Source organism: Dermochelys coriacea, chromosome 15, assembly GCF_009764565.3.
Source record: "Dermochelys coriacea isolate rDerCor1 chromosome 15, rDerCor1.pri.v4, whole genome shotgun sequence".
Lineage (NCBI taxonomy): Eukaryota > Metazoa > Chordata > Testudines > Dermochelyidae > Dermochelys > Dermochelys coriacea.
In genome coordinates this window covers 1,198,618-1,222,797 of record NC_050082.1, presented here as the reverse complement: position 1 = coordinate 1,222,797, position 24,180 = coordinate 1,198,618, and the positions used below count along the sequence as shown (strand labels likewise).

The following is a 24,180-nucleotide window of genomic DNA, read 5'->3' as shown; positions in this document are numbered from 1 at the left end:
CGTTTCCTCAGGAAGTCTGTGGTGTTTCAAAGATAGCTAGGAGTGCTGGTAGCGTAGGGCCTGAAGAGAGAGTCTGCATAGCCAGACAATCCTGCTGTCAGGGTGCCACTGCCTGAGATGATTGGGCGTCCAGGATTTCCAGGTTTATGGATTTTGGATAGCAGATAGAATACCCCTGGTCGGGGTTCTAGGGGTGTATCTGTGCAGATTTGTTCCTGTGCTTTTTCAGGAAGTTTCTTGAGCAAATGGTATAGTTTCTTTTGGTAACCCTCAGTGGGATCAGAGGGTAATGGCCTGTAGAATTGTGGTGTTAGAGAGCTGCCTAGCTATATTCCAACCTGTTCATGAGGACGACAGCACCTCCTTTGTCAGCTTTTTTGATTATGATGTCAGAGTTGTTCCTGAGGGCGTGGATGACGTGTTCTGCGTGGCTTAGGTTATGGGGTAAGTGATGCTGCTTTTCCACAATTCAGCCTGTGCACATTGGCGGAAGCACTCTATATAGAAGTCCAGTCTGCTGTTTCGACCTTCAGGAGGAGTCCACACAGAATCCTTCTTTTTGTAGTGTTGGTAGGAAGGTTTCTGTGGATTAGTTTACTGTTCAGAGGTGTGTTGGAAATATTCCTTGAGTCGGAGACATCAAAAGTAGGATTCCAGGTCATCACAGAACTGTATCATGTTCGTGGGGGTGGAGGGGCAGAAGGAGAGGCCCCGAGATAGGATAGACTCTTCTGCCGGGCTAAGAGTATAGCTGGATAGATTAACAATATTGTTGGGTGAGTTAAGGGAACCACTCTTGTGGCCCCTTGTGGCATGTAGTAGTTTAGATAGTTTAATGTCCTTTTTCCTTTGTAGAGAAGCAACGTGGGTGCTGTAAATGGCTTGTCTAGTTTTTGTAAAGTCCAGCCACGAGGAAGTTGGTGTGGAAGGTTGGCTTTTTATGAGATTATGCAGTTTTGAGAGCTCATTCTTAATCTTTCCCTGTTTGCTGTATGGGATGTTGATCAGGTGGTTCTGCAGTTTCTGCTGAGAGATTGTGCTACACACTCTCAAATAGTCTGTGTGGTATGTAGATTGTAATGGATTTTTTACCTTCAGTCCTTTTGGTATGATGTCCATCTGTTTGTATTTGGAAAGGAACGCAACAAAAACACTAACCCAGGAACATATCCATGCAACAAAGCCTGTTGCCAACTCTGTCCACATATCTATTAAAGGGACACCATCATAGGACCTAATCACATCAGCCACACCAGAAGAGGCTCATTCACCTGCACATCTACCAATGTGATATATGCCATCATGTGCCAGCAATGCCCCTCTGCCATGTACATTGGCCAAACCGGGCAATCTCTACGCAAAAGAATAAATGGACACAAATCAGATGTCAAGAATTATAACATTCAACAAGTCGGAGAACACTTCAATCTCCCTGGTCACTCAATTTCAGACCTGAAAGTCGCAATTCTCCAACAAAAAACCTTCCAAAACAGACTCCAACGAGAAACTGCAGAAATGGAATTAATTTGCAAACTGGACACGGTTAAATTAGACTTGAATAAAGACTGGGAGTGGATGGGTCATTACACAAAGTAAAAACTATTTCCCCATGCTATTTTTCCCCTACTGTTACTCACACCCTCTTGTCAACCCGTTTGAAATGGGCCATCCTGACTATGACTACAAAAGTTTTTTTTCTCCTGCTGATAATAGCCCACCTTAATTGATTAATCTCATTACAGTTGGTATGGCAACACCCATTGTTTCATGTTCTCTGTATATATATATATATATATATATATATATATATATATATATATATCTTCCTACTGTATTTTCCACTGCATGCATCTGATGAAGTGGGTTTTAGCCCACGAAAGCTTATGCCCTAATAAATTTGTTAGTATCTAAGGTGCCACAAGTACTCCTCGTTTTTCACCCCCCTTTGTACAGCACTTAGAGATCTAGGGATGAGGACCATTACACGCTTGCTTTTCACTGGGGTGAAAATGGAATAAGGGCAAAAGCATCCATATCTAGATTTAAAAACATTCTTTTCAATGAGCTACAACACCATGTGGATTTCTATGTGTTTTAGGTGTTGCTAAGGTGCTTAGCCCCATGGTATCTACATACTAGCCTAGACGTCACAACATATCCTGTAGCCAACAAGAACATGTTCACTAGGACATGGCCTTATCCCACTCTGGAGGGGTCAAAACAAAGTCCAGTTTGTAAATGCTTTGGATTAGGGACAGTTTCATTCTAGATCTTTGTACAGCACCCAGCACAACAGGGCTCTGATCCTAATGGAGCTTTTGGGCACTACCCCAATATAAATCATAAGTAATTCACCAGTAAGGCTGGAAATCTCAAGACTCTTCCCTTCAACAGAGCAATTAAGTAACTGGGTTACTCCTAAGGATAGCACCCTACCAGTAGAGCCTGCAGTCTCAGCCACACAGATAAAGTACCTGTACCTGCTTTCTAAGATGGGCTGAAGGCAGATCTGGTTAATGAGAATATGAAAAATTTCCACCACCTTCTTCCTGGAATGAGAAAGCCTCCTCCACAAGTCAGCCAGTAAGCTTCAGAGAGAGAAAGAGCGAGAGAGTGCAAGAGCATGGAGTTAGACTCAACACAAGAAAAAAATCCATCTCTGTGGCTTGGGCCCTGCCCACTTTGGAGGAGAAGCTGTGTTAGCTGAGTCTACATGAACCATTAGACCACAGTGAGCTGGGGTGTGAATCTACCCCGCACTAGCCTGCCACACTCTAACTGACCTTGTGCACCCTGCTGACATGTGTTAACAGCCTGTTAGTGCACTTTGAGCTAGTCGTCTTTGAAACTCAAAAAAGAACAAGGAGTACGCCTGGCACCTTAGAGACTAACAAATTTATTTGGGCATAAGCTTCCGTGGGCTAAAACCCACTTCATCGGATGCATGCAGTGGAAAATACATATACACGGAGAACATGAAACAATGGGTGTTGCCATACCAACTCTAACAAGACTAATCAATTAAGGTGCCACAAGTACTCCTCGTTCTTTTTGCTATTAATTTATTAGTCTTGTGAGAGTTGCTATCGCAACACCCATTTTTTCATGCTCTTTCTGTATATATATCTTCCCACTGTACTTTCTACTGCATGCATCCGATGAAGTGGGTTTTAGCCCACGAAAGCTTATGTCCAAATAAATTTGTTGGTCTCTAAGGTGCCACAAGTACTCCCCGTTTTTCACCCCCCCTTTGTACAGCACTTGGAGATCTAGGGATGAGGACTCTAATGAATCGTTAAACCTATCAGAAGGGAACACACAGACAGACTCCAGCAGGCTAGTATGGGGTAGATTCACACCACAATTTGCCAGTCTGTAAGGCCAAGGTGGGCACACTACATACCCGCAGGACGGTCCTGCCCAATCCTTGAGCTCCCAGCCAGGGAGGCTAGCCCCCGGCCCCTCCCCTGCTATCCTCCCTCCCCCGCAGCCTCAGCTCGCCATGCTGCCAGCACTCTGGCCCACCACTCCTGCCAGGCAGTGTGGCAGCGAGGCTGACTCCAGCTGGGCGACGGAGCTGAGAGCTCCTGCCGGGCAACACAGCATGGTAAGGGGTGGAGAGCGGAGGGGTTGGATAAGGGGCAGGGGATCCCTGGGGTCAGTTGGATGCGGCGGAGGTTCGGGGGGGGAGGTTTCCAGGGGACAGGGAGCGGCGGGGCGTGGTGTAGATAGGGGTCGGGTCAGTGAGGGGACAGGGAGCGGGTGGGGGGGTTGGATGGGTCAGGAGCTCTGAGGGGGGCAGTCAGGGGGCAGATAAGGGACGGGGGCCAGGCTGTTTGGGGAGGCACAGCCTTCCCTTTTGCAACCCCAATGTGGCCCTCAGGCCAACAAGTTTACCCAACCCTGCTCTAAGGGGTTCTCAAACTGGGGGTTGTTACCCCTCAGAGGGTCACAAGGTTATTACATGGGGGTTGCGAGCTGTCAGCCTCCACCCCCAAACCCTGCTTCGCCTCCAGCATTTATAATAATGTTAATATAAAAAAATGTGTTTAATTTATAAGGGAGGGTCATACTCAGAGACTTGCTGTGTGAAAGGGGTCACCCATATAAAAGTTTGAGACCCTGATCTAACTGTTCATGTAAACAAGCCTACAGTTTGTCTCTGCTGCAAGGAGCAGACAGAACCACTTCACAATCTGTTTGAATACATATTCTAAACAAAGTTGCTCTATAAACATTTTTTAAGCACTGTTACGCTTGGTTCTCACTAGCTAAGCAAATGGTATTTAAACCACCTGAGCAAGATCTCTGCTTTCAAACACATTGGGGCAAATCTATGAATGGAAGTATACCGGCTCTTTTACATGCTTGCAGTTTATTACAGGTTTAGGATACATCTGCTTTGGGATAGTGCACTATGCAGAGCCTCTCCCTAGAAAGTAGAGAAGGATTTAATTAAAAATCCCACCAGATGGGAAGGAGGCTTTTTTTGAAGTCATAAAAGCTTCTTCTTCAGGACTCTTGAGAAGAAGCCAAGAAAGGCAGAGAGAGACTAAGGGGATGGATGAGGAAGGGGAAATAGTGTTTTAATTTAGTGTAGGAGTGGTTCTCTCTGAAAAGAATAGGCAAATCTTCTCTGCACTTTTTACCTCTTATCCTCACATGTCCTCCTCTTAATTGCAGATTCCAGCTCAGGAATCGTGAGTTCATAAAATGAAGCCAGTCTGCAAAAACATGTAATAAAACAAGAACTGTCAACAGATGTTTTTAGAACTCTTCATTAAAAAACAAATCAAATGGGGATATTGATATCTCCAGTCTCTCATTACTAGCAGTACCAGCGTAGATCCTCAGTTCCCGCTCTGACCCTTGTTTCATTATAGCTTTTTCCCAGAAACACAAGTAAATAGATGTGAGACTGGCAAACAGCAGATCCCTATGTATCTGTTCAGCACTTACGCTACAGCCGAATGAGATGGTTTCATAGCATTCTGCTGCAGACTAGGTAAATGATCTGAGCTACTCTAGAGCATTCTGCACACACATCTGGAGCCCAGGAAGAGTTGACAGACTGATGCACCCAAACTGAACTCCTTTCTTACTTCTGTTAGATCTCCTCTTTCCAATACTGCAGAGATCAGGGGAACTAGACACAGAGGCTTTGACGGCAGACATGCTTGGTCCCATTTGCAGGGAGAGAGAACACATGCTCCTTTTGGGTCTTGGGAAGGAACAAAGGAACCACTTTGGCCTAGTACCTGGTTCTGAAAGCCAGACAGCCCATACACACCATTTTTACCTAGAGACAAAGCATCATGGGATGCAGATATACTTGACCTCACCGAGAAACAACTGGGTTTGCTTCATGATTTGCTAGGGGTTTACAACTGATGGTTTATAGTTCTTTGTACAGAGGATAAGACTGCAAAACGGTGTGTAGAGGATACACACACTGCTCATAACTGGTCTCATATCAAGATGTTAACATGCCTCAAGGACACCAGTTTAACAACATAGCAGAAACCAGTTCATACTTCTAGGTCAGGAGACAGAAAATTAGCAAGAGTGACAAGAGGCTGATTTAGAAACCTTTTAGATTCTCAGAAAGGGACGCATGCAGATCAGTACTCACCTGCCATACCCCAAAGGACCAGTGATTAGTCCAGATTGACAGTGCATTAATAAAATGCAGCTATCCCCTTAAAAGAGGGCAGGGCCATTTTAGTGTATTTCAGACAACAACAACAGAACTAAAAGCAACTGCTTTTTCCCTTTGGGTTACCAATCCCTATAGTGCAGCTGTTTGGCCAGTCTAAACATTCACCACCAGTCCAATAATCTGACTACTGTAAATAGCATGATGACATACAATGGGGATAACCCTCCAGCAACCTACACTTCTTAGAGCTTAAAACCTCTTATCTTACCAAATGTAATGAGCCATATTTTTAAATCTACATCATCATCAATATCCACAATCAAGGCAGTTGTCGCCAAAGTGACTGACTTAGCTTGTGGTTGCCCACTTCCTTATTAAAGGGACAGCCTGCAGAGACCACCGATCCCAGTACACAGTGCTGCCTTCACCCAGATGACGATGGCATGCTAAACCCTGAAATCTTTATAGGGCATACTGCAATATTACTGAGGAAGTGGCTGCAATCTGGTCCATTTTATGGAAATTAGGTGCAACCCAACCTCCTGGCAAATTGCCAAAGTGCCCCTCAATTAGGGAAACTCTGGGCAACCCCTGTAGTGTCCTGTTTTATTCACCAAAAGACCTCTCTACCATCAGAATAAACTGAGCAGCCTGTTCTTTTAATGATAAATGGAAAGGGAAAGGACAAAACAGCACACTCTGCATTTATGCTCCACTAAGCCAAGCTGTCAGGAACTAGACACGTACCTGTAACAGAAGTCATGTTTTTGGATGGTCTGACAGGCCAAGGGAAAGACATCAAGAAAGGCCCAAAGGGTGGTACAAGTGTCACACAAGTACAGCACGATATCCTTCAATGCCTGGTAGAGAAAGAACTATTCATTATCCAAAAAGAGGAAAAAGTCACATCTAGTTGTCCTGACAGCATAATATTCTGAGACTAGTGCTAATGCACTGAGTTCATGGAAAAGCTGCTCTTTTGAGGGTGGGAAGAGAGTTTGAGCTCACGGCACAAATAAGGTAGGCCACAAAAATTTAGAACAACATCTATATTAGCCCTTTTCCTAGTGTCTGACTACTGATGCTCATTAAAGTTTCCAAGGCACTTTTGTTAAAATTAGGGGGGCCCTGGCCAAATCCCATTTTGCATAATGGCAATTTACCTCCTTAAGTCCCTCTGGAACTCCAGCTGGATACAGTATTCTAACCCTTCTATCTTAAATGGTTGCACAACATTAGTGTTTGAACTTAAAGAGCTGACATGGTCCATTTTCAGTGGCAGCCGAAGTGATCGGGAGGTATTGCCAATACAGAGAAGGACCGGGATATCATACAGGAAGATCTGGCTGACCTTGTAAACTGGAGTAATAGTAATAGGATGAAATTTAATAGTGAAAAGTGCAAGGTCATGCATTTAGGGATTAACAACAAGAATTTCTGTTATAAACTGGGGACGCATTACGTGGAAGTAACAGAAAAGGAGAAGCACCTCGGAGTACTGGTCGATCACAGGATGACTATGAGCCGCCAATGCGAAATCGCCGTCAGAAAAGCTAATGCGGTCTTGGGATGCATCAGGTGAGGTATTTCCAGTAGAGATAAGGAGGTGTTAGTACTGTTATACAAGGTACTGGTGAGACCTCATCTGTAATATTGTGTGCAGTTCTGGTCTCCCATGTTTAAGAAAGATGAATTCAAACTGGAACAGGTACAGAGAAGGGCTACTAGGATGATCTGAGGAATGGAAAACCTGTCTTATGAAAGGAGACTCAAGGAGCTTGGCTTGTTTAGCCTAACCAAAAGAAGGCTGAGAGGAGATACGATATCACTCTCTAAATATATCAGAGGGATAAATACAATGGAGGGAGAAGAATTATTTAAGCTCAGTACCAATGTGGACACAAGAACAAATGGATATAAACTGGCCATCAGGAAGTTTAGACTTGAAATTAGACGAAGATTTCTAACCAACAGAAGAGTGAAGTTCTGGAACAGCCTTCCAAGGGAAGCAGTGGGGGCAAACAACATATCTGGCTTCAAGACAAAGCTTGATAAGTTTATGGAAGAGATGATATGATGGGACAGCCTAATTTTGGCAATTAATTGATCTTCGACTACAAGCGGTAGATATGCCCAATGGCCTGTGATGGGATGTTAGATGGGGTGGGATCTGAGTTACTACAGAGAATTCTTTCCTGGGTGTCTGGCTGGTGAATCTTGCCCATATGCTCAGGGTTTAGCTGATCGCCATATTTGGGATCAGGAAGGAATTTTCCTCCAGGGCAGATTGGCAGAGGTCCTGGGGGTTTTTCACCTTCCTCTGCAGCGTGGGGCACAGGTCACTTGCTGGAGGATTCTCTGCACCTTGAAGTCTTTAAACCATGATTTGAGGACTTCAATAGCTCAGACGTAAGTTACGGGTTTGTTACAGGAGTTTGTGGGTGAGATTCCGTGGCCTGCATTGTGCAGAAGGTCAGACTAGATGGTCATAATGGTCCCTTCTGACCTTAAAGTCTATGATTCTTCTACATCAGAGGTTCCCAAACTTTTTTGCTGTGCTCCCCCTTTAACATGGGAGTCACATAACATGCCCCCACTCCATCCCACCCCCAACATCCACCCATCTGGAGCAGGAAGTGACTGAGGGGAGCAGACAGCTCCCACTCAGGTGTCAGCAGGACACTGCAGGAGTGAAATCTGGAAGGCCAAATCACACTTGGAGTTGCAGTTAGCAAGAGATGTTAAGAGTAACAAGAGGGATTTCTTCAGGTATGTTAGCAACAAGAAGAAAGTCAAGGAAAGTGTCGGCCCCTTACTGAATGAGGGAGGCAACCTAGTGACAGAGGATGTGGAAATAGCTAATGTACTCAATGCTTTTTTTGCCTCCGTCTTCACAAACAAGGTCAGCTCCCAGACTGCTGCACTGGGCAGCACAGCATGGGGAGGAGGTGACCAGCCCTCTGTGAGAAAGAGGTGGATCGGGACTATTTAGAAAAGCTGGACAAGCACAAGTCCATGGGGCCAGATGCGCTGCATCCGAGAGTGCTAAAGGAGTTGGCAGATGTGATGGCAGAGTCATTGGCCATTATCTTTGAAAACTTATGGTGATCGGGGGAGGTCCCAGATGACTGGAAAAAGCTAATGTCATGCCCATCTTTAAAAAAGGGAAGAAGGCGGATCCAGAGAACTACAGGTCAGTCAGCCTCACCGCAATCCCTGGAAATATCATGGAGCAGGTCCTTAAGGAATCAATTCTGAAGCACTTAGAGGAGAGGAAAGTGATCAGGAACAGTCAGCATGGATTCACCAAGGGAAAGTCATGCCTGACTAACCTAATTGCCTTCTATGATGAGATAACTGGTTCTGTGGATGAGGAGAAAGCAGTGAATGTGTTATTCCTTGACTTGAGCAAAGTTTTTGATACGATCTCCCACAGTATTCTTGCCAGAAAGTTAGAGAAGTATGGGATGAATGAATGGACTATAACATGGATAGAAAGCTGGCTAGATAGTCAGGCTTAACAGGTAGCGATCAATGGCTCCATGTCTAGTTGCAGCTAGTATCAAGCAGAGTGCCCCAAGGGTCGGTCCTGGGGCCGGTTTTGTTCAATAGCTTCATTAATGATCTGGAGGTTGGCGCGGACTGCATCCTCAGCAAGTTTGCAGATGACACTAAACTGGGAGGAGTGGTGGATACGCTGGAGGATAGGGATAGGATACAGAGGGACCTAGACAAAGTAGAGGATTCGGCCAAAAGAAATCTCATGAGGTTCAACAAGGACAAGTGCAGAGTCCTGCAGTTAGGACGGAAGAATCCTATGCACTGCTACAGACTAGGGACTGAGTGGCTAGGCAGCAGTTCTGCAGAAAAGGACCTGGGGTTGCAGTGGAGAAGAAGCTGGATATGAGTCAACAGTGTGCCCTTGTTGCCAAGAAGGCTACCAACATTTTGGGCTGTATAAGTAGGGGCATTGTCAGCAGATCGACGGACTCTATTCGACATTGGTAAGGCCTCATCTGCAGTACTGTGTTCAGTTTTGGGCCCCACACTACAAGAAGAATGTAGAAAAACTGGAAAGTGTCAATGCGGAGGGCAACAAAAATGATTAGGGAACACATGACTTATGAAGAGAGGCTGAGGGAACTGGAATTGTTTAGTCTCCAGAAGAGAAGAGTGAGGGGGGATTTAATAGCTGCTTTCAACTACCTGAAAGGGGGTTCCAAAGAGGATGGATCTAGACTGTTCTCAGTGGTAGCAGATGACAAAACAAGGAGTAATGGTCTCAAGTTGCAATGGGGGAGGTTTAGGTTGGATATTAGGAAAAACTTTTTTACTAGGAGGTTGGTGAAACACTGGAATGGGTTACCTAGGGAGGTGGTGGAATCTCCTTCCTTAGAAGTTTTTAAGGTCAGGCTTGACAAAGCCCTGGCTGGGATGATTTAGTTGGGGATTGGTCCTGCTTTGAGCAGGGGATTGGACTAGATGACCTCCTGAGGTCCCTTCCAACCCTGATATTCTATGATTCTATAATCCCCAGAGGACACCATGGCAGCATAGCGTGGATCTCACCAGGGCTCCTCACCCTCCCTTCCCAAAGTCCAGAGTCCCTCACTCCTGCAGGCTTCAGAGGATTTAAAAACACATGGAGCTGTGGCCAGTCAGGCATCTGGGCAGGCCAGCAGTGGGGACAGCAGGGACTCCCCAGCAGTCAGAGAGGAGAGGAACTGGCTGCTGCCAGGTCAGAGTAGCATGGTGTGAGTCAGGGTAGGCCTGCACTCCTCCACCACCACAGGGGCCTCCTTGTGTGCTCTCCCTGCTGTTCCCCTCTCCCGGACACTTAGCTAGCTGCAACCCCACATCTACCTTGTGCCCCCGATAACCTCATCATGCCCCTATTGGGGGGTGCGCCTCACAGTTTGAAAACTAATCCTATATATGGTTTGTACTGTTAAAGTGTCTGGAGATTTACATTAGATTATAAACTCTTAATATGTGCTTATACAGCACCTAGCCCAATGGGGCCCTTCCCTGCACCACGGCTATGCAAGTAATAAGTATGAAGGAAGGGGCTATTTTAATGCTAGATTGTCATCATAAAGGTATTTTGCAGTTATTCAGATCCTTGATATTGCTTTATTTCATAATATTTCCTTTCACACTGCTTAGCAGGGGTTGGAAAGGAAAGGAGATAAAGATCATACCAGCATTTATGGGGGGAAAGGCAACCCAAAATGAATAGAAGAACAAAGAATATGGAACTCCATCACATGATAAGCACTGAAACAATGTCTAGGAGCCATATGCTTAATGAGACGTAAGTATCTGGGAACCATTTGACTCAATGCGGGGTTAACAGTCTGTGGTTAGCTTAGCAAAAAAGCTATGTACACGGCAGGAAAGGTTACAGCAATAACTCCACCTGGAGAGGCATGGTACTAGGAGTCACTTTGACTCTTTCTTCCAGTTTCTGGGGCTTGGCTGAGGCCCCATCACATTGCAAGCCACACTCCTGCAGAACGTTGTTGAACACCTGGATCACAAAGAGCAAACCATTATTACATCAGACAGGCAAATGCACTCAGTGTGTTCTATCTTGTCAGCAGTCCTTTTATGACTGTCAGCTGAACTGAACAAAAGACATTGCTATTTACACACAATGGAGAGCTGCCTAACCTGAGAGCAGGGATAAATTTACCTGTATCTTTCTCTCACAGCCTAGAACTTAAGAAACAACTCTATTACATTTGCATCTTTGGAGATTTGCCATCCTCTTCCCTCCAACAGAGCAGACTATAAGATGAACAGAGGGGCTACAGGCATTTTTGAAGTTTAATACTTGGATTTATACTGCTTTTCCTTATAATCACCAAGTGTTTTTCTTTGGACTGGTATGTGCGTGCATGCAAATATACTGATGCTCTTTCTGTGATAGTGTTAATTAACAAAACATCTAACACACAGTATGCAAAGCAGAGCTCTGTAAACCCAAAGTAATTGCTTCAAGACATACACCATGTACAATGGGCAGAATCTTCACTGCCCTTCAAATAAGTGTTTTGAATGGATAATCTGGCATCACAGAGCACTTTTACATGTGACACAATCTCTCACATGAGTGCTCCTGGATCACTGAGTTTAGTACACCCAAAGCATGATGGAGATGGAGACACAAGAGAGAACAGAAAGCCATCCCAGTTGTCTTGACAAAATTACTTTTTAAAAATTATTTGTTTGAGGACTAAAACACAAATTTTCCCATTGCAATGATGCCAAGGTACCTTGATTCATATTCAAATTAAATATGAGCATAGCCCAGTCAGTGTGGGGAAATTCTTATTGCTGAGAGCAACGAAAGCTCAGAACATTGGACCTGGCTAATATCTGTATAGGATCAATTTACGTATCTTGGTTCCAAAGATATTTTCATTCTCTCCTGTGAGCTTACTGGGTGTGATCACTAGTGTAAATGTCTCAGTCTCTTGTATTTGGGGAGGGGGAAATGGGCACTTCCTATATGAACTATCTAGCAAACGAAGTCCCAAGGATTCGCAGCAAGGATAGTGTCATAAAGAGGTAGGATGTAAGGGGGTTAGCTGTGAGTAAACCATTGTAGATAAAGCCATCTAACATCGGTTGGTATAATTCAGGGGATCAAATACAAAGAAATACAAAATTCTTCCAGCCTGCAACTATGCCTCCTGGAGGCTCAGAAAACCACCCCAAGCCACATAAAGAAGCAGCACCTGTAGGATTGTGGGCACCGTCTCATTCAAGTCCCTGAAGTAACTTGATTGCTGAGTGAAGATGTTTTCTGAAAGAAGAGGAGGAAAAAATCCATTCCAGATTAATTCAAACATTCAGCCCAACAAGCAGCCTCACACCAAGCAACGTCCTTATGTACTATCCACAGCATCTTCTCTAAAAATAAGACTTGTACCTACCCAGGGTGGAACTACTGACCTACACCCACCACAAGTACGGTGCTTGTTCCTATACAGCTGACCATCTCCTAACAGTTCAGTGCAGCTGGAGAACATAAGAATGGCCATATTGGATCAGACCAAAGGTCCATCCCGCCCAGTATCTTGTCTTCCAACAGTGGCCAATGCCAGGTGCCCCACAGGGAATGAACAGAACAGGGAATCATCGAGTGATCCATCCCATCACCCATTCCCAGCTTCTAGCAAATAGAGGCTAGGGACACCATCCCTGCCCATCCTGGCTAATAGCCATTGATGGACGTATCCTCCAGTAACTCATCTAGTTCTTTTTTTAATTCTGTTATAATCTTGGCCTTCACAACATCCTCTGGCAAAGAGTTCCACAGACTGACTGTGCATTGTGAGAAAAAAATATTTCCTTTTGTTTGTTTTAAACCTGCTGCCTATTAATTTCATTTGGTGACCCCTAATTCTTGTGTTATGAGAAGGAGTAAATAACACTTCCTTATTTATCTTCTCCACACCAGTCATGATTTTATAGACCTCTGTCATATCCCCCCTTAGTCGTCTCTTTTCCAAGCTGAAAAGTCCCAGCCTTATTAATCTCTCCTCATACGGAAGCCGTTCCATACCCCTAATAATTTTTGTTGCCCTTTTCTGTACCTTTTCCAATTGCAATATATCTTTTTTGAAATGGGGTGACCACACCTACACACAGTATTCAAGATGTGGGCGTATCATGGATTTATATAGAGGGAATATGATATTTTCTGTCTTACTTTCTATGCTTTTTCTTAATGATTCCCAATATTCTGTTTGCTTTTTTGACTGCCGCTGCACATTGAGTGGATGTTTTCAGAGAACTATCCACAGTGACTCCAAGATCTCTTTCTTGAGTGGTAACAGCTAATTTAGATCCCAACATTTTATATGTATAGTTGGGATTATGTTTTTCAATGTGCATTACTTTATATTTATCGACAGTGAATTTCATCTGCCATTTTGTTGCCCAGTCACCCAGTTTTGAAAGATCGTTTTGTAGCTCTTCGCAATCTGCTTGGGACTTAACTATCTTTAGTTTTGTATCATCTGCAAATTTTGCCATCTCACTACTTACCCCTTTTTCCAGATCATTTATGAATATGTTAAATAGAACTGGGCCCAGTACAGACCCCCAGGGGACACCACTATTTACCTTTCTCCATTCTGAAATTCATAGATTCCTACCCTTTGTTTCCTATCTTTTAACTAATCCATGAGAGGACCTTCCTTCTTATCCCATCACATCTTATTTTGCTTAAGAGTCTTTGGAGGGCTGGTAATGAGAATGTTTATTAGACACTATTGTCCAAGACGCTAGATGATTCAAGCACTGCACTGTTGGTTGAGTCAGTAAATAATATCACTAAATGCTCCTAGTTCCTTTATTTGACAGCTGTAGTTGAGTTTTAATTGCTAATTCCATGTACGCCAGCAAATGTTCTGTAGCATATTTTTTAAAGGTAATGAGGCCTTATCTTAATAACATAAGACTAAGTATTGCTTTCATTATCTTTTCAAAATATTCTGCAGAATAGCAGAGTGCTGTAAATCTTAACTGAGTAGTAGAGAGACATTGATTGCCCTTTTTCCGTGAATTACCAGACATGCTGTACAGATTACCATGGTTCCACCACAAGGACAAACCTCTTGAAGAGTTTACACAGGTGTGTGAGACCTGTGAAAAATGTTTCACAGAGAAGAATAAGGACAGGAAAAAACTGATTTTATGCATTTGCACACCTGAACTGCACATGCAGATACCAGGATTGCATACAGAAACAGCCAGGTAGACATGTCACAGGACATCTGTGTGCACAATTACTGCTGTTGCACACACAATCACAGTAATTGCATGGAGCATTTAGACTAGTTTTTGAAACCTAGACTTTAAAAAAAAAAATTTTTTTTTGAAAACTCATCTAAAAGGCCTTTTTGGGAGGGGCTCCTGCATTTGGGGCACGGTGGAGTGAGCTTATGGAAAGAAAAAAGAAAAAAAAAAGGGAGGAGAAAGATCAGCATTCAAAACTTAAAGTGCTTAGGCCTGGAAATTTAGAAAAAATCTTGTTTGAACAGCCCGTGTCACAAGATTTCTCGTACTTCCCATTTTAGCTTGGATTGGATGAAAAATCCAATAGCAGCCATCTTTCAAAGGAAGGAAAAAAGTTAAATTATTCAAACTTCAGAACAGTCTGGGTTTGAATTTTAGATGAAAGATTCTAGATCTTATTGTATCCAAAACTTCATGCTCCACCAGCCCTGCTCAGGTGGTTAAGGATCGTAGATGGCCCCTTGTGAAAAGAATAGGAATAAATGCAGTGTCCAGACCAACTTGTCCTCTGACCATAAAACAAGTTCTAATGTCCAAGGCTGAGCTGTTGCTAAACGTATAATTGCTGCTGTGTTTGCTGACACAGACACAGGTAGAGCAGTGATGAATTCAGTTGGTAAAGTGCTTTGAGATACTTTGCAACGAACTGGGACTCTATGAAAATCAAATTCTGTTTTTCCAGTTCAAGTTCTCTGTAGCCACAGAACAAATCACATTGTGTGTTTTGTCTAGCTGCCAGCTACAGGAGCAAAAGGACCAATCTTAGCAGTCAGACTGCTCCCCCTTCCCTCATCTTGCAAAGAATAAGGCTTTCCTGACTTTCTCCTCACCCGTAGGATCTTCCATGTTCCTCGTGGAAGCACAGAGTCCCTTTACAGTCTCAGAGCTGCATTTTAACTAGCCAGAGGAGTTACTGTTGTGCAATAAAGAGAGACCCTATAGCAGATCTACCCTAGGAAGCAGGACAGACTATGAAACAAACTTAGCTCTCCCAAACAGCAAAATGTAATCCCCTCCCCACATCACCCATAAATAAAGATGGTTCACAAGAAAGTAAAAGAAAACCTGTCTTATTCAGAAATCGAAACTTATTTTATAAGGAGGAGTTTGTTCTGAAGTTGCTACACTCAGTAGCAATCCCACCCCCTTCAATGCCTGCCTTTCAGAGAACAACTAGAAAGCCTCAAACAACAAGCTGCCCCCAGCTTTGACTAACCAATCATCTTCTGAAGTAGGGAGCCATTTCCTTTCCCAAAGAGCACACACAGATCCAGAATCTTAGGGACGTCAAATAGGAAGTTATTGTAAAGAATTTCTCCAAAAACAGAAGGTGTGATGAAGTGTTCCTATTAAAAACAAGAGAAACCAGATTAAAAAAAAAAAGAAGACAAAATAAACTTCTAACAACTTGAAAGAGAATCCATATTCTACTCTGCATAGGGTTACCATATTTCAGGTTCCCAAAAAGAGAACAATGTGGGAGGGGGTATCTGGGGGATGTTGGATGGATGTGTGTGTACTGGAAGAGGGGGATGCTGCAGGGGTTTCCTGCAGCCTCACTCTCGAGGTGGGGGGCAGTGTCACTCCCTATCACCGTGGCAGGGTGACTGGCGTGGGCCCAGGACGCAGCACCTCCCAGCCTCTCCCCTACCCCAGGGCTGGGAGCTGGGGCCTGGGTGGGCAGGATCCAACAGGTGTGGCTGCAAGGAAGTAACCAATCAGCTGCAGCTGCAGGGACCAATCATGGCATGGAGACAGCTCTTTCTGAGCTGCAACATCAGCTAGTTAGTCCACAAAAATCCAGACATGGCCTCTTATTAGAAAAATCCACTCAGACGGAGGGTGAAGGATCAAAGAAGAAAAAATGTCCAGATGTATGGTAACCCTACCTCTGCAAGGATTAAAGCATTTACAGTAATACCTATACATTGTCCAACATCTTTAACCCAAGCACCTCAAAGATATCAAGACTACCAGCCCTGTGAGGTAGGCAAGCATTTTACAGATTTGGAAGCCAAGGCACTGAGGAATTAAGTTCCTTGCTTAAGATCACTTCATCAGTGGCACAGATAGGAACAGAACCTAGGACTCCTGATTTACATCTCTGTGCTCCAAACCCCTACACCAACTCCATCTTCCAGATGTAACTCATGTAACTAACATGTTAGGCTGGAAATGTTTTTAAAATTCTAAATGACAAAGGTCTTCAAACTAAAATTCTCTTTGCTTCTGAAATGGAGAAGTATGCAATTTAAAGAATAATAGTGGAAGCAATGACTAATAAAAGAAAGATTTGCTTATGATGGCAAACATTATCCATCCAAACGTGTTCTCCCAGTTAATACACTGGACAGGGAGTTAGGATTGCTGGGTTCTACTTTTAGCACTCTCACTAATTTGCTATGTGGCAACAGGCAAACCCTTGACTTCAATTTACCCAAATACTTAGCTACCTCATTGGAGCTGTGAGGTTTAATTCATTAATGTCTGTACAGCATTCCTTCGCAGATGAAAGGCTCTGCAGAAGTGTGGAGTACTTTTATTGAAGTGATGCTAACTACAGGATACAGAATTTCTTCACCTGTTCTCTTCCCACTCCTCCAACACTCACACTGAGATCTTTTCTCAAAACAGACCGAAATTGACCATCATGACAATGCATATTCTTAAAATAAACTGTCATAAATATAAAGAAAAGGGTAGCATAAAATCTCTACTTTGCAGCTATACTGAATCGCTTTACCTGTAAGGGGTTAAGAAGCTCAAATAACCTAGTTGGCACCTGACCAGAAGGACCAATGAGGAATGAAGACACTTTCAAATCTGGGGTGAGAATTTGTTTGTGGCTCACTTTATTTGTTCCCTCTCTGTACGGATGGAGTGACCAAGCAGGTACAACATTTCCTGAAAATATACCTGGAATGATCCACCTAAATTACAGAAATTGTAAGTAGGCAAGGAAATGCATTAGGTTATCTTTTGTCTTAGCTTGTAAATTTTCCCTATGCTAAAAAGGTAGTTTCATTCCTGTTTTGTAACTGTGAAGCTGAGCCAGAGGGGAATCCTCTGTGTTTTAAATCTTTTTGTTTATCCTGTAAAGTTACCTTCCATCCTGATTTTGCGGGTGTAATTCTTTTACTTTTTCTTTATAAAGTTCTTCTTTTAAAAATCTGATTGATTTTCAGTGCCCTAAAGAGAAAGGGTTTGGTCTGTGCTCACATTGCTAACCAATTGGTTGGTATATTATTCTCAAGCCTCCCCAGGAAAGGGGATGAAGGGGCTTGGGGGAATATTTTGGAGGGACAGGGATTCCAAGTGATCTCTCCCTGAATTTTTGTATAAATCACTTGGTGGTGGCAGCAATACCGTCCAAGGACAAGGAAAGGAATTTGTGCCTTGGGGAAGTTTTAACCTAAGCTGGTAAAATATAAACTTAGGGGGTCTTTCATGTGGATTCCCACATCTGTATCCCAGAGTTCAGAGTCAGGGGGGTGGGGAACCCTGACATAAACCAAGGAGGATTTCAGATCAGTAATTATTAAAACCTGAGGACAGAATGAGTTTCTTTAAGGCCCTTGTGAAACTTCCACTTCTGCTAATGAGCATTGCTCTCATATACCCTACATTATGATGCAAAGAAAACTGTAATTGGATGCAATTTTAAATCAACCATAGGTAGAGGCAGAAATTTGGAGAAAGTGCAATGGGAGAAGTCTCAGTCTGGGCTGCATGACTTGATGCCTGGACCAGGACAGCAGGAGGCATGAGAGTGGTCACCAACACATGGCTACAGGGGCCTCCAACAGTCTCTCACACCTTTTATGCAGCCCTGCAAAGGCTAACTTACTTTAGATTCTCTTATACGACCCATTTATAATGCCACACCTCGCTAACCTATTATTAAGAGTAGCATTTTTCTTTGTGAAGCAGATTAATGAAGTCATTACACACTTAAGATAGTTCTGTCCTTTGCTGATTGGTGGACTATCTTTGTGGAAACTATTGGAATGAGAAAAATAGGAGCTAAAAAAGGAAGGCAGCTGGGAGAGATGAATAAGAAACACAGTCTGTTTCCCAAAATGGCTATCAATTTTTGTAATCCATACAGCGTGCAGTGAGGTAAGAAGAAGAGGTATTTACTTTGGACTCCTTGTGAGTGGACATTCTGAGGAAGGTTAGGAAGACACTCTGATGAAGGCATTTTTGGATGTCATTCACCTCCAGAGGGAAATCCAATGATGAATCAAACTTGCGAGGGGCATAGCACAGGTATGAATCCAGGCATTTCTGAAGTGTCTCATCAAATATGACCTAATACAACAGAACAAAGGCAAATGGGGAGAGGGAAAGATGAAGCATGCACAGTGGTACACCACATCACATGACACATATGCAGTGCATGGTATTTAAATTCAACAGTGAGCCAAAGAAATCAAAGGTGTTCAGAGGAGTCCATGGTCCATTGATTCCAAACTAACAGTTTTAAAATTCCTTATCAATCTTTAAGGAAATATTACAATCTTAATGTTACATGATCCAAAATTAAGATGTTTGGGTACAAGCAACAAAAGGCAATTATAAGCCTTCATCAGATACATGAATTAAACCTACTTATTTTTCTAAGCACTCATATAAGTCACAGGTTTTTATTTATTATCTATTCAGTAAAGTTACCTGGCACCAAAATTTATCATGAGGCAAAGCCAGAAGCCAGTTCAGATCATCTGCAATGAACTTTGCTCGTTCCAAAAACTCCTCCACTAGAGCAGGGTCTCTGACTTTAGGGGGTGGTTTATATAGCACAAAAGACCGATCAGCTTTCAGTTCTGGATGCTACAGAAAGCAAAAAGACAATGTGTTAACAAAGCAGGGACCAAGCAACAAGAATTCCTCTTAACCATTTATGCAGCCAGGGACATCGCTCATATTTTTAGGAAACTGGTGTGTGGTTATCAGGAATCCATCCTCTTATGTTCACTGGCAGTTCTCCCCGCTCTTTAATCTTTAAAACACTGCAGATCAGTGGTTCTGCATTATCTTTATTTTTCAATAATATTTTCAGAATCCTGCACAGTTCGGTATGTGTTGCTCCTTGTATCCCATTCAGATAAATCACTGACAAGCAACTCTCCCACACCTCCAAAAGAAACAGCAGCAGCTCAAAGTCATTCCTTTGAAATGTTGCTCCCTTTCAATACCGATGCTTCAGCACCTTTCAGAGTCAAGCTGATTGGACTATCCAATACAAAAATCAAACAGGTTATTGTCCTTTAGTGCAGCTTGCATTGCAGTGAACTCTGACTTCAGCCTATGGTTGCAAATCCACATGGGCGAGGGCACTGAATGTGATGGCACAGAGGAAGCAAAACTCTTACTCCACCTCAGAGTTAAATTTCTAAACTGAGTTTCAAATATCAGTAAGTTTCCTCCCCACTACAGGAATATCAACACTATCCATCAAGCAATTCTCAGAATGAAGACTACATTTATAATAAACTTGGATATACCATAGAACAAAAGCCCCAAATAGTTTCAATGCACTACAACATGCAGACTTTTATTTCACTTCAAATAAAGCCTCCTCCTATAGGGAAGCTGTTTGGGTTTCACTGTATTTTGGTCCCAGAGCCAGTTTTGCTAAAGTCGCTTCTTGAAATGAGAGAATGATTTGCTGAATGTTTTCATGTTTTGCTGAATGTTTAAAAAACAACACAGCTCACCAATGCTGGTAAAGTCCTCTGTTTCCCTGTCTTTGGATCCGTCTCTCTCAGCTGGAGTTCATCCAAGGGCAATACTGGCATTGTGCTGAGATCTCTCTGTCTTTGGCAAACACCAACATAAAAGCAATATGAGGAACTGTTTACAGAAACAATTAACCAACAACAAAACAAGACAGGTTTAAAATGCACCCCTTCTATAAAAAGCACCCCTAGAGTCTGGAACCACAACAAAACAAAGGAAACATTTACACCACCAAACATCAGACTTTAGGAGATAGCCAAGGATTAGGTGCATAGGCACAGAAAAAGCAGCTCCCCTTGACTTATAGAGTACAGCCATATTTTCTTTACAGCATTTACACCAAGCACTCACAAAGACATCCACAGGAGCACCAAAAAGAATTTTTGTTGGTGTAGTTTCTTTTGTGTAAATGCTTAAAATTCTCACATGGTTACTGAAAAGTCCTGTTAAGACCTCTCCTTTGTAGAGCCCTGTAGCCATAGTCTATGTCCAGATATCAGAAATTCTAAGGGCGGTCATAAGACATCCTGCTAACATGTTAACAAAAGAAGATTCTGTGTTCTTATGAAGTAAGTTTATTAAATGATTATATACATAATATATATATTTTAAGGACATGAGATTAGACTAGAAAAGATGTTCGAGCTTTCACTTTTCTTTTATGCCCATTGCTTGTTTGATTCTGTACAAGCCCCTGTATTCTCACAGATACTGTTGTTATAAAATTAGTTCTACTAAATGAAAAACCTTGCTATGGCAATTCAAGAGAAGATGTACCATTAAAAACATCCTCAAAAATCTCAAATATTAAAAAGCTTGGAAACCGCAAGCTCAACAAAGCTTTTGTACTTTAATTTCTGTGGTTTTATAAAGTACGATCATTTATTTCAAATGCTATTAAAAAGCTGTATTCAAGTTAAAGTTTAAGACCCTGATCCTGAAGTTAGATGGACGTCTGTGGACCCTTATCCTCAGGCAGACCCACACTTATGCCATGTTCACCCCACGTGGATCCAAATGCAGCATCCAAGCATAAGCTGGGAATGACAGACACTGTGGGTATATCTCAACCACAGCTGGAAGTAAACCTCCAGCCCAGGCAGACAGACTTGCACAAGTAGCACTCAAGATAGTGCATTAAAAATGCCAAAATGGACGTTCCAGCTCAGGCTGGAGCTCAGGCTCAGAAGCCTTGGGGTCAGATGGGCTTGAGAGCCTGAGGTTCCACCTGTGCCAGAACATCCACATTGCTATTTTTAGCACGCTAGCTTGAGCCCAGCTAGGGTGAATCTGTGAACCCATGCTGGGAGACTTTCTCCTAGGCACAGTGTAGACATACCCTGAAAGGCTGAGGCTTTTGTCCATTTGTCACCTGAAATTTTAGATGACAAAACCTTTAATGTTTAACCTTTTAGATAAATGGATCTTACGACAAATGGATTTCTTATAAAATCCATTTAACAACATATATATTTCACCATGCTAATCCCAATATACAACCACTGCGGTACTTGCACGGGGGGGGGAGGGGGAAGAGAACTATTTACAGCATTCTAAAAGCAATTAAAATGGTAAGCTTCACACCAGTGTTTTAAAAATATAGATATGTAGGAATTTTCACATTTCTATGATAAATCACTGAGGCTGAAAAACCACAAGGATATTGTTCTTATTGTGAGACAAATTACATTATTTTTCAGTCTGACAAAATCAATTCTGGACTTACATTTCTAAAAATTGTTTTTAAAAATCTACTATACACATACCTTTAAAAAACAAACAAACAGCAGCTTAATTTTCCGAGGTGCTAAGCACCAAGAACTCCAACTGAAGTCAACAGGAGTTATCGATGCTCAGTACGGATGAAAGTTAGGCTGCTGACCAATAGATTGTTGAGCTAAACATGAAAAGGAGGGGCCAAGTAATCTTGAACTACAGAGCATCCGTAAGGATCATGCAAGACTACTAACATACGCATTTTTCTATGCGCTTTGCTTTAAGCCTTGAGGACACAACTCCCTTTGTATAGCTTGGGGCTGCATCAGCAGATGAGACTAGTGTAAAAGCCGAGCAACTCTGCCAAGGGGAGACTGAATTGCTCTCCAGTGAGAGTCTTATTCCTGTCACACTGAAATGCTATTTGTCACGCATCTCCTGAGAGATCCCAGGGGATGTACCCTCAGGTGCAGAGGACAGGAGACACCTGGGGGACAAGATGTCACATTGGCCCTCATATGCTGCATCAAATAACACAACAATGCTGATTAAAATAAGGGCCTTGGTGGTAAAGCTCCAGTGATTTGTGAAAGTGGCTGCAAACCTGCACTGATATTAGACAGATCACACATATTGTTAAAGAAACACCCCACCCTAGTCCACCCCCCTCCACATGCAGGCATTGCCCCCAACTCCTTCCACTGACCCACTTCCCCCAGCCACCACCACCTCCCCACCCACAGGCTCTGCCCCCAACTGCCCCACTCCTCCCAGCCACCCCCACCCACAGGCTCCGCCCCCAACCGCCCCACTCCTCCCAGCCGCCCCCACCCACAGGCTGCGCCCACCGACCCACCCCACTGCCCCCAACTGCCCCACTCCTCCCAGCCACCCCCACCCACAGGCTCCGCCCCCTGCCCCACCCCTCTACCCCCAACTGCCCCACTGCTCCCAGCCACCCCCACCCACAGGCTCCGCCCCCAACTGCCCCACTCCTCCCAGCCACCCCCACCCACAGGCTCCGCCCCCAACTGCCCCACTCCTCCCAGCCGCCCCCACCCACAGGCTGCACCCACCGACCCACCCCACTGCCCCCAACTGCCCCACTCCTCCCAGCCACCCCCACCCACGGGCTCCGCCCCCTCCCCACCCCGCTGCCCCCAACTACCCCACTGCTCCCAGCCACCCCCACCCACAGGCTCCGCCCCCCGACCCACCCCACTGCCCCCAACTGCCCCCCTGCTCCCAGCCACCCCCACCCACAGGCTCCGCCCCCGACCCACCCCGCTGCCCCCCACCTCTCCGGACCCACCCCGCTGCCCCCCACTGTCCCCCTGCCCCCAGTCACCCCGCGCGCCGACCGGCGGCTCCGCTCCGTTACCGGGCAGCCTGGCTCCGACAACTCAGCTCAGCCCCGCCTCCCCCGGCCTGACACTTCCGGGTCAAAGGAGGCTTCCGCCACAGGCAGGAAAGGCGGCAGTGGCGGGGCCTCCTCGGGCCTGGCCCCCGCCGGACCCCGGCCGCCCTTCGCTCTCCCCGGCGGGGCGGGTCTCTGAAGAGGGTCCCCCTGGATCCTGTCTGTGCCCAGGGCTGCTGCAGGCGAAGGCTGATGAGGCCCCACTGGACGGGAGCAGCCAGGTGGCTGGAGATGGCGCCGTGTGCAACCTCTGTTCGCTGGGCTTCCCTCTGACCATGAGGCTGCTGCGTGTCCCACCTCACCCACGGCAGGCGCAGCCCATCCCTGGCCAATTGCCAGCAGGGCCCACGGGTGAACCTTAGTATCCCAGTAGTAGTATCCTAGAAGATCAGGGTTGGCAGGGACCTCAGGAGATCATCTAGTCCAACCCCCTGCTCAAAGCAGGACCAAGCCCCAATTTCTGCCCCAGATCCCGGAATGGCCCCCTCAAGGGTTGAACTCACAACCTGTGTTTCGTGGGCCGATGCTCAAACCACTGAGCTATCCCTCCCCCCCACCACTGCGCCGCTTTACTGATTCTGCAAAGGGAGCACCGCCCGGAACTCAATGGCTGCCTTTCACCTGACTCAGAGAAGGACATAGCAGGGCCTTGGATGGGCGCTTTGCCTCCACAGTCCTCATCCCTCAGATGTCAGCAACCCATAGGGTTTGCCGACATTGATAGATATCGGAGGGGTAGCCGTGTTAGTCTGTATCCACAAAAACACTCCATGCATCTAAAGAAGTGGGGTTTTTACCCACGAAAGCTTATGCCCAAAGAAATCTGTTAGTCTTT

The 24,180-nt window shown here is 44.5% G+C and overlaps 1 protein-coding gene across 10 annotated transcripts in view; it reads right to left on the bottom strand.

The window, feature by feature from the left end:
* ASCC2 (activating signal cointegrator 1 complex subunit 2) overlaps nt 1–23,796 on the bottom strand; it is a 46,749-nt gene extending 22,953 nt beyond the window's left edge. For 2 of the 10 annotated variants that reach the window (XR_006275856.1, XM_043497969.1), the window contains exons 1-11: nt 22,172–22,562; nt 22,060–22,122; nt 20,191–20,290; nt 19,145–19,303; nt 18,611–18,781; nt 15,687–15,816; nt 12,403–12,470; nt 11,079–11,189; nt 6,407–6,519; nt 4,650–4,724; nt 2,481–2,588 (exon numbers count right to left, since the gene is read on the bottom strand). Coding sequence is in view for 9 of the 10 variants with exons in the window: in XM_043497969.1 (XP_043353904.1) it covers nt 2,481–2,588; nt 4,650–4,724; nt 6,407–6,519; nt 11,079–11,189; nt 12,403–12,470; nt 15,687–15,816; nt 18,611–18,781; nt 19,145–19,303; nt 20,191–20,271 (1,016 nt within the window). In the remaining variant the exon portion in view is untranslated. Of the gene's footprint in view, nt 1–2,480; nt 2,589–4,649; nt 4,725–6,406; nt 6,520–11,078; nt 11,190–12,402; nt 12,471–15,686; nt 15,817–18,610; nt 18,782–19,144; nt 19,304–20,190; nt 20,291–22,059; nt 22,123–22,171; nt 22,563–23,276 lie in introns of those variants that run through there. The other 8 variants (XM_043497967.1, XM_038372842.2, XM_038372843.1 and 5 more) reach the window with 8 other exon arrangements.
* Nucleotides 23,797–24,180: the final 384 nt, after the last annotated feature.